The sequence below is a fragment of the Ranitomeya variabilis genome, chromosome 2 (genome assembly GCF_051348905.1).
Source record: "Ranitomeya variabilis isolate aRanVar5 chromosome 2, aRanVar5.hap1, whole genome shotgun sequence".
NCBI lineage: Eukaryota > Metazoa > Chordata > Amphibia > Anura > Dendrobatidae > Ranitomeya > Ranitomeya variabilis.
The window spans coordinates 103,196,274-103,211,909 of NC_135233.1; the positions used below are offsets into that span (position 1 = coordinate 103,196,274).

Genomic DNA, 15,636 nt, shown 5'->3' on the forward strand with positions numbered 1-15,636 from the left:
ACACAAAAGTCGCCGCTCAAAACTCGCCACGCGCAAAACTCTCCACATGCAAAACTCGCCACACGTGCAAAACTCACCTCATGGAAAACTCGCCACACGCAAAACTTGCACACGCGGAAAAATTGCCACATGCACAAAAGTTGCAACACATGCAAAAGTTGCCTCACACAAAACTTGCACATACTCAAAAGGCACCACACATAAAACTCGCCACGCGCAAAACTCGCCATGCGCAAAACTTGCTGCACACAACTTGCTACACTAACCTGTCACATGCAACTCGACACACAAAAAGTTGCTACACGCATGTCGCCACACAAAACTCATCTCACAAAAGTCGCTACATGCATGTCGCCACACGCAACTCAACACACACAACTTGACACACGAAACTCGCCCTAAAACACACACAAGTCTGGTATTATCCTTCAAAAATAAAAATCCGATTAATAAGCAGACAAACTACAAGAGCAACAAATGTACCATATAGGAATCCGGCAGCTGTCAGTCACATGACCTGTCTATTATGTGTATGTGTGAGCTAATATATACTGCCAGGGGGTGGGCTTACTGTTGGCTGGGGATTTATCAGGCTGCCAATTTAGCTTACAAATACTGAGGTAAAAATACTGACCAAATAACGTGTGAACGAGGTCTAATACAGGAGGAGATGACATACAGATATATACTATATACAGGAGGAGATGACACAGGTATATACTATTTACAGGGGAGATGACACACAGGTATATACTATATACAGGAGCAGATTACCTACAGGTATAATATACAGGAGGAGATGAGATACAGGTATATGCTATGTATAGGAGGAGATGACATACAGGTATATGCTATATACAGGAGATGACACACAGATATATACTATATATAGGTGAGATGACACACAGGTATATACTATATACAGGAGGAGATTACATACAGGTATATACTATATATAGGAGGAGATGACATACAGGTATATACTATATACAGGGGAGATGACACAGCAGGTATATACTATATACAGGGGAGATGACACACAGGTATATACTATATACAGGAGCAGATTACCTACAGGTATAATATACAGGAGGAGATGACATACAGGCATATACTATATACAGGAGGAGATGACATACAGGTATATGCTATATACAGGAGATGACATACAGGTATATGCTATATACAGGAGATGACACACAGATATATACTATATATAGGTGAGATGACACACAGGTATATACTATATACAGGAGGAGATTACATACAGGTATATACTATATATAGGAGGAGATGACATACAGGTATATACTATATACAGGGGAGATGACACAGCAGGTATATACTATATACAGGGGAGATGACATACAGGTGTATACTATATATAAGGGAGATGACAAACATGTATATACTGAGGTGAAAATGAGAGGTGTGAGGTGAAAATGAAAAGGTGTGAGTGCAAAATGAGAGGAGTGAGGGAAAATAGTGGAGTGATCGGAAAATGACAGATGTGAGTTCGAAATGACAAGTGTTAGGGGGAAATGAGAGGAGTGAGGGGGAAAATGAGAGGTGTGAGGGAGAAAATGAGAGATGTGGGGGGGAAATTGAAAGATGTGATGGGGAAAATGAGAGGCATGATGGGAAAATAAGAGAAGTGAGGTGCTATAACTAACCACAGATATTTACTATGCCCAGGCAACGCCGGGCTCTTCAGCTAGTAAGTAATAAAGTGTATACTGCTGCAATTGCACAACCAGGCTCTGATTCTTGATGCCCAAGGTTCGGGTAGCATGCATGTAATGACAGGTTCCCTTTGAAGTGAAGAAGCTGCTAGAATGGCCCAGCCAATCACCTGACCAATAGAAAATGTATGGATAAAACTAAAGCTCCGAGTTCATAGAAGGAGCCCATTGATCCTTCAGGATTTGAAGAGCATTTGTGTGGAAGAATGAGCCAAAATCACACCTGAGCAATGCATGCGACTAGTTTCTCCATACAGGAGGCGTCCTGAAGCTGGCATCACCAACAGAGGCTTCTGTACAAAGTATTACTTACATTTCAGTAAACGTGTTTAATACTTTGTCCCTGTGTCATTTCTCATTATTACACGACTTAATTTATGGACATCTATGGTTTAGTTTCTTTGCCTGTGTGGATTTGATGGGTTGTTACTGACAACTTCATGTAAATAGAACATTTATACAGAAATATATTTGCTTAGAAAATTGGTGTCATATTCAATACTTATTTCACCCGCTGTATATAATTTGAGACATCATTTTGCGATAGCTATATTTTTTTTTCCCCTGGAAGTAAAGAGGTTCTCCATTCAGGACTATTATTAAAGGTAATCTAAGAGCAGCATAGTATAGCATAAGAGAGCCTGATTACAGGGATGTGTCACTTATTACAGTGGGTGCTGTAGTTTCAAAGCAATCAGTTGTTTTATCAGCAGCAGATTATCACTGCTGGACTAGGTCTCATGTACAGGCGGGTCGGGCTCTTCTGTATGATCCCTGCCCCCACCAATGATTGACAGCAGTGTACATAGGAAGCTGCCAATCGGAGGTGTGGGCAGAGTTATACACAACTCGGCATTCTGCTAAATCTACAGCAGATAAAACAGGATTCTATTAAAACTGCACCAATCAGTTCAGTAAGTGATGCATCACTGGAATCGGCAAACAACAAAACTGGGAAAGAATGCGCAATAGGGTCTTAACTGGTAGCAAAAAGGTGGCAGGAAAGGGATACATTTACCTTATATAGTTGCTACAAAGCAACATGTAACTGGCATAACATGTATATCAGCTGATGCAAGGACATCGGTCACTGGACGGACCAAACAATACGAAACGATCGATGGGAGATGTCACTCCTGCGCTGCTGCTGATGAGTCCACAATGGTTTCCAACGGACAAAATGTATTCATAAACTTGTTTACAGGGTCAACACGTTTTAAGGCCGCACAGGACCTCTTCATCAGGACAGAAACCTGGTGGAATCGCTGGAATCCGGCTCTCTGCCCCTACATCATTCTGCTCTAAGATTTCATAGCATAAAACCTGCTGACAGATTCACTTTTACTACAGCTAAGAGCAGCCTGACCTGATGTTGTCGCTTGTGTTAGATGACTTTGATAGGAACTGTATAAAGCTTCATTTGCCATGTGATGGCGCTGCAGGAAGACTGAGCTTTTGCTGCCGGTTCCCCTAACAGATTGTGATTGTTATTTGGGGGTTACTACAGCAGGACCCCCAGTGATAAATTGTCACTTATAACTGAAAAGGCCTGTGCAAAGTATAGCCCAAGTTGGAGAATCTTCCTTCAGTCATTAGATGTTGTGCCATATATATTAATTGAATTCCGTGATTTTCTTCCTTGACTTTTTATGTTTCTTTTCAGCCTCCGCTGCTCTGGCATTGTCAGACATACCTTGGAATGGACCAGTAGGTAAGATAACTGTAGCTCCACTTTCAGGTAACTTCAGAATATGCTGCCAGGTGTGCACATGCGGAATCTCACCATTTCTGGCCAGGATATAACCTGTATCCTGCATGTTTTAGCTGTTTTCCCCTCTGCAGGCTCTATGCACTAGAAGCTACAGTAGCTTCTCTTTATGTATTCTCTCACTCCCCCACCCCCTTATCGTCTCTCCTCTCCATAGACTTCTATAGGCAGCATGTGTAATTTGATTCCTCACTGAAGTGATCTGTAGTGAGATTTGAGCAGTTTTTGAGTGAATGATCAGTACAGGAGAGAATACGGTAAGTCACTGATAAGTGGGAAAAAGAAGCATTTATTTTCTTATAAGATATATTACAAAGTTTCTTATCTTAATGTTACAAAACTGGTGAAGCAGAGCTGGAATCCAGTGGCTGGAGGAGCATTAGTGGAAGTCCTTGGAGGTAGAAATAGGAGTTGTGGGAACAGTCTGGGTGATACAATTCTCAGGAGCTGGAGACTGGAACTAGACCCAGTACTCGAGCAATGAGTGAGGGATCAATGTGGCTCTGAGTAGGCCCAAACAGGAAGCAAGACGGCTTCAACGGGTTCAGAATCTGCCATCTTGGTAAATAGCGATTGCAGAACACAACAGCCGCTTCTAGTGGTAGGGAGTGGAAATGCAGCACAGTTACCAAGGTGAACAACAGTAACCGCTAGTGGTCAATTCTCTGAAGGACAACAGGAATCCTGACACTTAACTTGTAGTGTTGATTTATGAAAAAAGTACAATTACTCTTAAGATTTTCATGGAAGTCAAATCCCCCCCCCAAAAAAGCAGCAATGCCTGAATGGGTGCAAAACTCTCCTAAGGAAACTGTTAAAGCTTCCTATCAGCACATCCAAAATAGTGAGAACTTAAGGATCCTTTATTCACCAGCTATTTTTCAGCTCTCTATGGAGCCTTTCTCAAGCAGCAACTGCATAAATGTGTACACCCCAATATATATATTCTGTAAAGTCTAAGTAAATTGTGATAAGTGAAATGAATACGTGGCAAACATTTACTTTATTTTGTCCTTTTTAGGAGCTGTTCGAATTGGGCTGCTCAACGGAGAGTTTATCATTAATCCTAACAGAAAAGAAATGTCAACAAGTTTATTGAATTTAATAGTCACTGGGTCATGCCAAAACCAAGTAGGTGAGTGTATTGTTTATATCTTGGGGCAGATTTAATAAGCATCCACAATAAAGGGGGGAAAAATTGTATGTGTGTGTATATAATATACATACATACATACGTACATACAGGTCCTTCTCACAAAATTAGAATATCATCAAAAAGATAATTTATTTCAATTCTTCAATACAAAAGTGAAACTTGTATATTATATAGAGTCATTACAAACAGTGATCTATTTCAAGTGTTTATTTCTGTTAATGTTGATGATTAATGTTTACAGCCAGTGAAAACCCAAAAGTCATCTCAGTAAACTAGCATAATTAACAAAAACACCTGCAAAGGCTTCCTAAGCATTTAAAAAGGTTCCTTAGTCTGTTTCAGTAGGCTCCACAATCATGGGGAAGACTGCTGGCTTGACAGATGTCCAGAAGGTAGTCATTGATACATTCCACAAGGAGGGTAAGCCACAAAAGATCATTGCTAAAGAAGCTGGCTGTTCACAGAGTGCTGTACTCAAGCATATTAATGAAAAATTGAGTGGAAGATAAGTGTGGTAGAAAAAGGTGCACAAGCAACTGCGATAACCGCAGCCTTGAAAGGATTGTTAAGAAAAGGCCATTCAAAAATTTGGGGGAGATTCACCAGGAGTGGACTACTGCTGGAGTCATTGCTTCAAGAGCCACCACACACAGAGATGTATCCAGGACATGGGCTACAAGTGTCGCATTCCTTGTGTCAGGCCACTCATGACCAATAGACAACGCCAGAAGTGTCTTACCTTGGCCAAGGAGAAAAAGAACTGGACTGGTGCTCAGTGGTCCAAGGTGTTGTAATATGAAAGTATGTTTTGCATTTCATTTGGAAATCAAGGTCCCAGAGTCTGGAGGAAGAGCGAAGAGGCCACAATCCAAGCTGCTTGAGGTCTAGTGTGAAGTTTCCACAATCAGTGATGGTTTCGGGAGCCATGTCATTAAGCTTTTTGGAGATGGAAATTTCCTTCTCCAGCAGGACTTGGCACCTCAGCTGTGCCACAGGCTGATCGCCCCCATGCCACGCCACATTGATGCAGTAATTGATGCAATAAGAGCCCTGACCAAGAATTGAGTGTATTTACAGAACATATATTTAAGTAGGTCAACATTTCATTTTTTAAAATCATTTTTCAAGCTGGTGTTATAAAGTATTCTAACACTACAATGCCCCTCACTTCTACCGCTGGCATCGCCCCCACCGGCTGCAGAAATTTAGGCCCTGGCTTGGGCCTATTCATGGAAGTCTCATGGCTCGGCCCCCCGAATTAGTGCTTCTCGCTCTCTGCGAGATTTTACCACCTCTGCAACTCCCGGTGGCCATCTTGGTCCACCCGGCCGGCTCACACAGGGGCGAAGGTTTTTTGCTTTAAAAGGGTATAACGACTCTACATCAGTACTTGGGTAAGGAAGTACCTGACCTGTATGCCCTGGTCTTAAAGGCACATGATCAGTATGCCCTGGTCTTAAAGGCACATGATCAGTATGCCCTGGTCTTAAAGGCACTTCACCAGTATGCCCTGGTCTTAAAGGCACATGACCAGTATGCCCTGGTTTTAAAGGCACATGATCAGTATGCCCTGGTCTTAAAGGCACATGATCAGTATACCCTGCTCTTAAAGGCACAAGACCAGTATTCCCTGGTCTTAATGGAGCACGACCAGTATTCCCTGGTCTTAATGGCGCATGACCAGTATTCACTGGTCTTAAGGGCACATGATCAATCCGCAGCCGGTCACCCTAAATGAGCTCAGGAGCCCTCCGCCACTGATCCCAGTTTATCCCAGAGTACCTAGTCCCCCTCAGTGGACTTTGTCACTAACCGCAGTCCATGGTTTCTCTGACCAAGAGATTGGATCCCTCCGTGAACCCTCTGTGGCTCGGAGTGCTCGCAGGACCGATATACATGGTCCCTCTCCTACATGGGAGCTGTCGGCTAGCAGGGGCCGCAAGTATTCTAGAAACGTACAGGCGTCTAGAAAACGGAAGTTTCATTTCCTGATTTCTCTCCCTAATGATTTGCTGAGAACAAGGCTCTGAATATGGATCGGATAATGCCTTGGATTGCCAGAGCTTCAGAAAAGGATGGAATTGCCTGTTTATATCAACCAAATTGACAAGCGATTCACTGGACAGAAGCCTCTACGTGGGATGCCATACCTGGTCTGATTTTTAAGGGCGACGGGTCCTTTAAAGTGCACCGATCTCCCCACACCATCAGCAGACGAGCAAATGGAGTGTCGCCTCCATGTTTCCTCTTCTGCATCCAGGCTTAACGCCAGACAACATGCCCTGTCCACCCGGGGACCTGAACTCTGTGGATATACAGAGGCTCCCTTTTTTGGCGTCTGAGCACCCGCCTTTAAATCTCCACTATTTAGCAGATGATGCAAGACTTCGGACGATCCCTCTCTACTTCCCTGTTAAGAGGATGGTGGATCGAGGGTTCCTAATTTTCTACTCTGCACCGTCAAAAGAGAGCGGCGATGGCAAGAGACGGCTTTTTCCTGACCTGCTGGATGCAGCCGCGCATTCTGCCACTTGGCAGATTAACCGGGTAGAATCTCCTGAGGGGTATACCTACCAGTATTCCTGCCTGATGTATCATCAATTAAAAATACCACGGACTGTCAGATAGCAAATCTGGTTCGTTCCGTCTTGCGGTTTCGGGTTCAGCGCCCTACCCTTCCTTAGCCGCCGCATGGGTTGCTTGAGCAATAGTCTCCTGGTCAGAGACCCTAACTACTTAAATTCACACCAGTAACTTTTTCCCAAAGACATTACAGCTGTCCAATCAAATCTTCTGAGCGGGAGACTAACAAGGGATCGTATGTTTCCTACAGACCCAACCAGTAGTGGAAGGGTTGTCCAGGACAGTCTAGATCTAAGGGACCTTGGTTCCAAAAAGGGGGAATGAAAAGTAAAACCGACCCTGGACCTCAAACTTCTAACAAACTTTGACAGGGTCCTACTTCGGATGGAGTTCCTCCGCTCAGCCATTACTTCAACAGAAAAAGGCGGAGTTCCTGGCATCCATCGACATTCGGGATGCTTACCCTCACATTCCTAGTTTTCCCCTCTTCAAAAATTCCTTCGATTTTTCAATTCGCGAACAGCATTTTCAAGTCACGACCTTGCCGTTCGGCCTGGCTACCACACCCAGAGTATTCGCAAGGGTCATGACGGTTGTCACGTTCCTCTTGCACCCTAGAAGCATGGTCGTCCTGCCCTATTTGGTCGACTTTCTAGCTGCTCTTCCAGGACTACGCTGAGTCGTCTATATCACTTGCGATACCCTCTCACCTGGGCTGGCAGCTAAACTTAGACAAGTTTTCCCCATTTCCAGCCCAGCAGATCCTTTTTTGAGGATGATCCTCCACACCATCCAGAAGGATGGTAATTCTCCCTCGAGACAAGGTCGCGGCCCTTCAACACTGAGCTTGCGCACTTGATCACTTATCCCCTCATTTCATTCGATTGGCTAGGAGGGTTCTGGGAAAAAAAAATGGTGTCAATCAGGCTTTCAGAGGGTAGTCTCTGAGCTCCTTCCTGATCCAGGGCTTTTCTCCTGGTTCAATGGTTATTAGTGACTACCAATGCCAGTCTTCTTCTCCCAATCATTACTCTGGGGATCCGAACAGTACGGCTAATCCTCCACTGCCTTCTGGCGGGTCACCCCATCCAAATTCAGTTGGATAATGCCACGGCTGTGCCATATGTCAATCCTCTAGCAGGTACCCACGGTCAGGCGCCACGGCCGAGGTACCTCACATTCTCTGATGGGCTGAGATCTATCATTCGGTGATCTCGGCAGTACATATCCCTGGAGTAGAACTCTGGGCGGCAGACATATTCAGCCGTCAGGGTTTCTCCTGAAGTGAGTGGGAACTTCACCCAGAAGTCTTCCATCAGATCGGCCTTCACTGGAGCTCTCCAGTTGTAGATCGGATGGTGTCCAGACTGGACGCCAATGTACTCAAGTGCATGGTTTGGCCTCGAGATCCAAGAGCCATCGCAGTGCATGCTCTGGTTCTTCCGTGGTACCAGTTTCCATAACCCCTCTTCCACTACTACCAAAGGCCTTTCGGAAGCAGAAAGGGCCCCCAATGATCCTCGGAGATCCGCACTGACTACGTCAGTTTTTCTGTTTGCGGAGCTAGTATCTTTCCGCCTTATTGCAGCAAAAACTGCAAGTAGGGACTTTCTCGCAGGGAGTTTCCACATGTAGTCCTTCCCAATCGCATACCGTTAGATCTTTGGGACCTTAATGATCCTGTGAGTCTTACAGTAGACTCCATTTGTTCCGGACAGATTTTTTCTATCACGGAAGGCCGCCCCCTCTTTTCTCTTCGATCTTGTCATCCTGATGAGTCTTCAGAGCTTGCCGCTCTGCTCTTTCATACTTTTTTTCCTTATTACCATCAAGGCAAGGTTGTCCTCAGGCCATCCCCTTCCCTTGTTACCAAGGTAGAATTGTATTCCCACTGTTACAGGGGCATCGTCCTTCCCCCATCCCTTTCGGCTCCAGTCCACAAAACGGAATGGGTTCCCCGAGTGAGTACTCAGAGTAGGTACGTATCGAGGACGGCGTCTTTCCGAAGATTGGGCTCTTTATTTGGGCTTCCTGACGGTAAAAAGAAGGCTTCCTGACTATTACAGGAAGGGTTTAGCCGTTTCATTGGCCATGTTAGCCTGGTGGATTCGTTTCACCGTCTAGGAGTCCTTCCGTGCTAGATGTCAGTCTATCTCCCTGTCTGAGGACTCTAGGCACCAGACGTCTGCAAGCAAGCCTACATTTCATTTAATCTGTGTGTGTTTTTGTGTTTTCTCACTGACTTTTATTAGTGTTCATTATATTGGACAAAGTATCTTGGATTTTGAAACCATACCATCTCCCAACTATGACCGGCATCCTGCGGACAAGTGACGCTACTGTGGCTTTTATATCATCTGTATTTGATATTCTATCACATGTGATTAGGAACATCTATAGATATATAACTGTGCCTACTGTATATTGTTTTCCACGGTTGTAATAGAATTATTGCATTGCGATACCATTATCATTATTATCTTTTGTCTATATATGTATTTTACGCAAATTACTTGCATTTTTCTATGTCCTGGCTGCTGCTTTTAGTCAATTAGCAGTTTTTACTGCTTCACAACAAAATGGACTTGATTTTTTAGCCTTTAATGATGCTGTCTGTTGCTGCTATGTATAGTCCTTTTCCTCGTAGGCATGTATTCTAATTATTGCAGGTCTTTTTCATTTATGTCATCACTACCAAAGATCGTTTATGTTTTTGATTTCATGACAGTGGTGCTCCTGCTTGTTGGAGGATCATAGCGAGTGTGCAGTCTCTAAATCCTTACTATATACTTACTGACCGATCATACGCTGGAGTGCGCGTGCGCCGCCTTTCTCCCCGCCCCCTGCCGTGGTGGCGTCTTTCTTGCCTCGCGCGTGCGCTCTGGACTTTCTGTCCTGGGCGCGCCTGTGATGCTTGACGCCCTCTGTGACATGGGGCGCGGCGTACGGTGTGCGCACGCGCCGATTCACCCAGCATCATTGGTCGCACTTCCACATGTGATTCGTCACATGACTCTCTGCGGGCCTTATTTAAAGATGGCGAAAATGCTTAGGGGTATCTCCCCTTGATAAAGCAACTATATATCGTGGGCGAAACGCGCGTCGGGGACTGTGTCTAAGGATCTACCCCGGTGTGCGCCACCTTGGGATTCAGCAGCGGTAAGAGCAATTTTGACCATTATTTGTTTTCGTGCCAGTTTGGCTTATGTACCCATGTGCTACTATAGCAGAGGTCTCCCACTTGCATTGGTATGCATGCTGGTCCCATAGGTGATGCACACCTGGTGATCCCTATCCACTCTTATCACCATCCTGGTTTTTATCATGTCTTCTCTTTTTGATATGAAGTAACTATTATGTATATGTAACAATAAAGTATTTATTAGCCTTATACTCCTGAGTTTCTCCTATTTTCATATGGCTTTCATGGAGTTGGTTTTCTATGGTGAGGGGTTGCTTGGCACTATTTAGTGCTATCTTTCCTCCAAGTATCGAGTATGTTGCCTGGTTTTGGTATTTTATGCTTTTAGTCAATATGGCGGTCTGGTCACTTCCTGCTGTGGGTAGCGCATGCGCGCGGTTGCCTCCTCCTTCCATCATCCCGCGGGGCGTCTCTGTGCGGCGATATACTTACCATTGTCATGGGATGATAGGGTGGTGTGTGGCCCCGCCCCCATGCGCTCGTGCAACACGGCCGGGTGGGACCTTTCTGACTGCAGGCAACTTGTTGCTGGCCGCTTAGTGGGATATATAAACTGGTGGTTTGGTACTCTAACACTGCCCCCCGAAGAAGCAGCAGCGAAACGCGCGTTGGGGTATCTCTGCAGTGACTGGTGGTATCCTATGGGTAAGATATACCTCTATTGCACATGCTTGTGACTTGGGCTTCTCCCTTTATGGGTATATTTACGTATTCATTATTTGTCATCGGTGTGGCACTTTACACCCACTGAGGAGGTAGCTGCTTGGTATTGTGTATCTTGCCCATGTATAAATATCCTTGTTGAGGTTACTCACATATACGCTGTTCATACAATACTATTAATATATGTATAATTTTGATATCTGTTGAGTATCCCGTTGTTACGGATAGCATGTCACTGCCTGTTTGCATCATCGTTTGATTGACCTGTCCAGTGATTTTGGTTTTATTGTTCGCACTTATTGTTTGCCTGTTTTTGTACTTAAATATTAATAAAGTTATATATACATATTTCTAAACTACCTCTATGGCAAATAGCATTTGAGTATAAATGTTTACATTTGGGAAGTGTAGGCTCTTTTTTCCTTATATGATTATTATATTGCTCTTCAAAGAGTATCTCCTATGAATATGGTCTTTTCATATTATCGGTTCTGGTATGTTTATCATACTTAATATTATGTATCAGCCAAGCAATAAAATGTCCCTGTGTATTATGCTGCCCAAATAAAGGAGGAGGTTACAACTGCTTCTAAAGGGTTGTTCTGCAAGAGGAAGACATTAATCTGTTACTTCCTGTCAGAAGTTGTATTTTTCTTTTTTTTAACTGTTTCTTGCCTCTGTCACCTACTTCTCCATAATACACAAGAATCCATCTTACATTGTCTCCATATAATAACCTTTAGAAAGAAGTAAGGGACACGATAAGACATCAGAGCACTGTTGCTTCCATACTGCACACTTCCCGTCCCACCAATCTATACATTGGGATCTTCCTGCTCAGAAGCAGCATGTTTCACACAGCCGTCCAATAATTATCAAACCGCAGAGACCACGTTTAGTCTCTAGTTCTGTACGGTAGGAGCTGTAATCTCTAAATTGGACAGGATTTTTGTAGTGTGTGTATTTGACAGAGGTTTTATATTTTGCTCTTTTTGCATCAGTAAATCTTTCAGAAAACCATAGATCCTGCTTTAAAATAGTTTACCTCTAATGGACAAAAACCTATAAATGTCCCTAAGGTGCTTCATAAATAGAAAAATGTCTATACTACTTTCATGGACCGGCGCCACTCCTCTGCTCTCAACTGTGTGTTCCCCACCGGTCTGAGGACATAAACAATGTGACAAGACCACTGCATCAAGCTGGTGCAGAAACTGAATGTTTCTTCCGCTCTGTATGTAACCTTCACATTTCCATCTATCAGTAGCCACTGATTGGCTGCAGTGGTCTCACACTGTCTGTCAGGAAATTGGTGGGGTTACACAGGACTGAGGGCAAACTAAAGGCCCCAGTCCAGTTGGAATTATAAAAATGTTTCTATAATTTTTTTTTTTTTTTTTAATTTGTGCAGGACTCTGACCGATTGATTAGGGTCTGGACAATCCATCTTTAAATTGTAACTTTTTTCAGGTGATTTATTTCATTTAGCAACTGTGTACATTAAATGATGTGTTCAGATTTGGGCATTGACTATATGTTAGGTTTTCCAAACACACCACACGGAGACATGATGAGATTCTGCTCCCATATATTTGCCTCGCATCCTTGGCAGTGGCAGCAGTAATGAGAAGTGTTGCTGTGAATGCAGCTTTAGGGTTTCAATAATAGAACATTTACAAGAGGCAACACATTGTCTTTCTTTCTGGTTAGTAACCCCCATTCCATAGACTTCTATGGGCAGCGACAGTAACGGTTTCCCATCCATCTTCGCTCTTCCTCCGATGTATGAATTTTTACCAGTATCTTGAGGAGTGGGAGAAATGTCTAATAAGTGGAGAAAGAAGCATTGCTCTGTGTAGTTGATTTCTGGAAGAAATATATGACCATCTTTTATAATGGTGTTTCATCTTCCTTGTATGAGAACAGCTGTATTTTCTTATTGATCTTAATTTTGAAATGTCCTTTTCCTCATTTTCTTGGCAGTCATGCTTGAGGCCGCTGCAGAGAATGTATTGCAGCAGGATTTTTGTCATGCGGTTAAACTGGGGGTGAAGCACACGAGTCAGATCATCAGCTGCATACAGCAACTAGCAAAAGAGCATGGAAAGCCAAAACGTACTGTCCAGAAACTGTTCACAGCTCCTGATGAGATCGTGGAGGCCGCAAAGTCGTGAGTAAACCTTTATGTATTTATCGACTCTTGTGCAAATAATTCTTGCCTTTGATTAACCAGAGAGGGTCACTTTCTTCAGCATCGTGTCATCAGCAGCACATGGCCTGCCTGCATGGAAATGAGCATTGAGGGAATCTGTCACCCCAAAATCAGCCTATACGCTAAGCCCACCAGCATCAGGGGCTTATCTACAGCATTCTGTAATGCTGTAACCCGAAAGATAAGAAAAACAAGTTAGGTTATACTCACCCAGGGGCGGTCTGGTCCGATGGGCGTCGCGGTCCGGGTCCAGCGCCTCCCATCTTCATGTGATGTAGTCATCCTCGTTGCTTTCTGCCGCGTCTCCTGTTGAGGGCAGAGCAAAGTACTGCAGTGCGCAGGCGCTGGGCCTCTCTGACCTTTCCTGGCACCTGCGCACTGCAGTACTTTGCTCTGCCCTCAACAGGACATATAAAGTACGCCTGCGCAGGAGCCGCGGCAGGAAGCAAAGAAGAGGACGTCATTGTATGAAGATGGGAGGCCCTGGACGGGACCACCCCTGGGTGAGTATAATATAATTTGTTTTTCTTATCTTTCAGGTTACAGCATTACAGAATGCTGTAGATAAGCCCCTGATGCTGGTGACCTTAGCTTATAGGCAAATTTTGGGGGTGACAGATTCCTTTTAAACTTTCATACGTCACGGTGTCTTTACCAAATCACCTGTCTGTCACCCGGATGTCTAAGTAAAAAAAAAATAAAAAAATCCTATTTTTGTGCTTCTAGTTTTTGCTATAACTAATAGACCGAGATATAGTGAGATCATAACTTGCTAAAGATGATGTTCTGCTTTTAGGACATTTCCTTTATAGTGTTATCTATTTAAATAAATTGCTTTTTAGCAGTCAGTGATTAATGTGAATCTGTCACCAGTTATTTTTCATTTATAAACCCTGCCCATCACCTTTAATATCATAAGAATGGGATTACTGCAACCCTTTATATCCTCAGACGTGCCCCTACATAACTCAGAAAAAGTGTTTTATATTTCTCCGGCGCTATATGTAACTTGCGCTGTCCGGTCTGATGGGTGTCTCCAGATTGTGATCAGCTCCGCTCCGGTCCCTTCAAACTCTGCCTCTTCTAACTACATGTAAGTGGATAACCTCTCTCCATCATACACATAGTGGCCAAAGTCTTGCGCCTGCGCAGTGGGATCTGAGAGCTACGAAGGCGTGCCTCACCCTATAGAACAGCCAGGGATTCCACTGCGCAGGTGTGAGGCTTCGGGCACTACATGGATGACAGAGAGACTGGCTGTTCAAGAAGGCACAGTGAGGTGTGCCTGCATAGCTCTCCGTTTCCACTGCGCAGGCCTTCGAACATTATGTGTATGACGGAGAGATGTCATCCACTTACATGTAGTTAGAGGAGGCGGTGTTTGACGGGACCGGGGTGTCCCCAGATTGTGAACAGCACCGCCCATCAGACCGGACCGTGCAATTTACTTACAGCACAGGACAAGCATAAACACTATTTGAGGTCTGCAGGGGCACATCTGAGGATGTAAAGGGGTGGCAGAAATCCCATTCGTATGATCTAAAAAAGGTCATGGGCATAGGTTATCTGCCAAAAAAGCAGGTTCCCTTTAAATGGGTTGTCCGGTGCACATCACATCATCTGGTGAGCGGTGCTGCTATAGTTCGCTGGTAGTTAATTGTGCAGATGATTGACAGGTGTCGTGTACATGTGATACACAATACCCACCAATATGTCAAGTACTGGCAGGTATCTGATGACGTATTCCCCTCCCGATGCCGAAGTAATTGGCGTCACATAACGGATTGAGATGTCTGTTTTCACCTCTATCTTTGATACAGTCTGAAACTCCAATCTGCACCATAAACTGAGTACATATTACACAAGGATTGTAACATAAAGATATGGATTTTTTTCAGATTCCTCTTCAGTCACATTGTTATCCTTTTCATATATGTGCAATACACCTGTTTATGTACCATTTGGCTCACTCACTATCTTGTTCTGTGTCTGTGTAATTTTGGCAATTTTTATCTACGGTATTTGTTTTTTAGTGAGACTTAATTTAAAAAAAAAATGATTTTTTTTTTTTTTTTGTTTAATTTGCTATCTGAATGCAGTTGGATAATTTTAACCCCGGCCTTAGGCCATGTGCACACGTTCAGGATTTTTCGCGGTTTTTTCGCGTTTTTTTCGCTATAAAAACGTGATAAAAACGCGAAAAAAAACGCTAACATATGCCTCCCATTATTTACAGTGTATTCCGCATTTTTTGTGCAAATGTTGCGATTTTTTCCGCGAAAAAATCGCATCGCGAAAAAAAAGCAACAT

At 43.8% G+C, this 15,636-nt stretch overlaps 1 protein-coding gene across 3 annotated transcripts in view; it reads left to right on the forward strand.

The window, feature by feature from the left end:
* Positions 1-15,636, forward strand: part of PNPT1 (polyribonucleotide nucleotidyltransferase 1) — a 98,888-nt gene that overhangs the window by 16,416 nt on the left and 66,836 nt on the right. For all 3 annotated transcript variants that reach the window (XM_077282767.1, XM_077282768.1, XM_077282769.1), the window contains exons 7-9: positions 3,406-3,453; positions 4,532-4,645; positions 13,098-13,284. In XM_077282767.1, the coding sequence (XP_077138882.1) occupies positions 3,406-3,453; positions 4,532-4,645; positions 13,098-13,284 (349 nt within the window). The remainder of the gene's footprint in view (positions 1-3,405; positions 3,454-4,531; positions 4,646-13,097; positions 13,285-15,636) is intronic.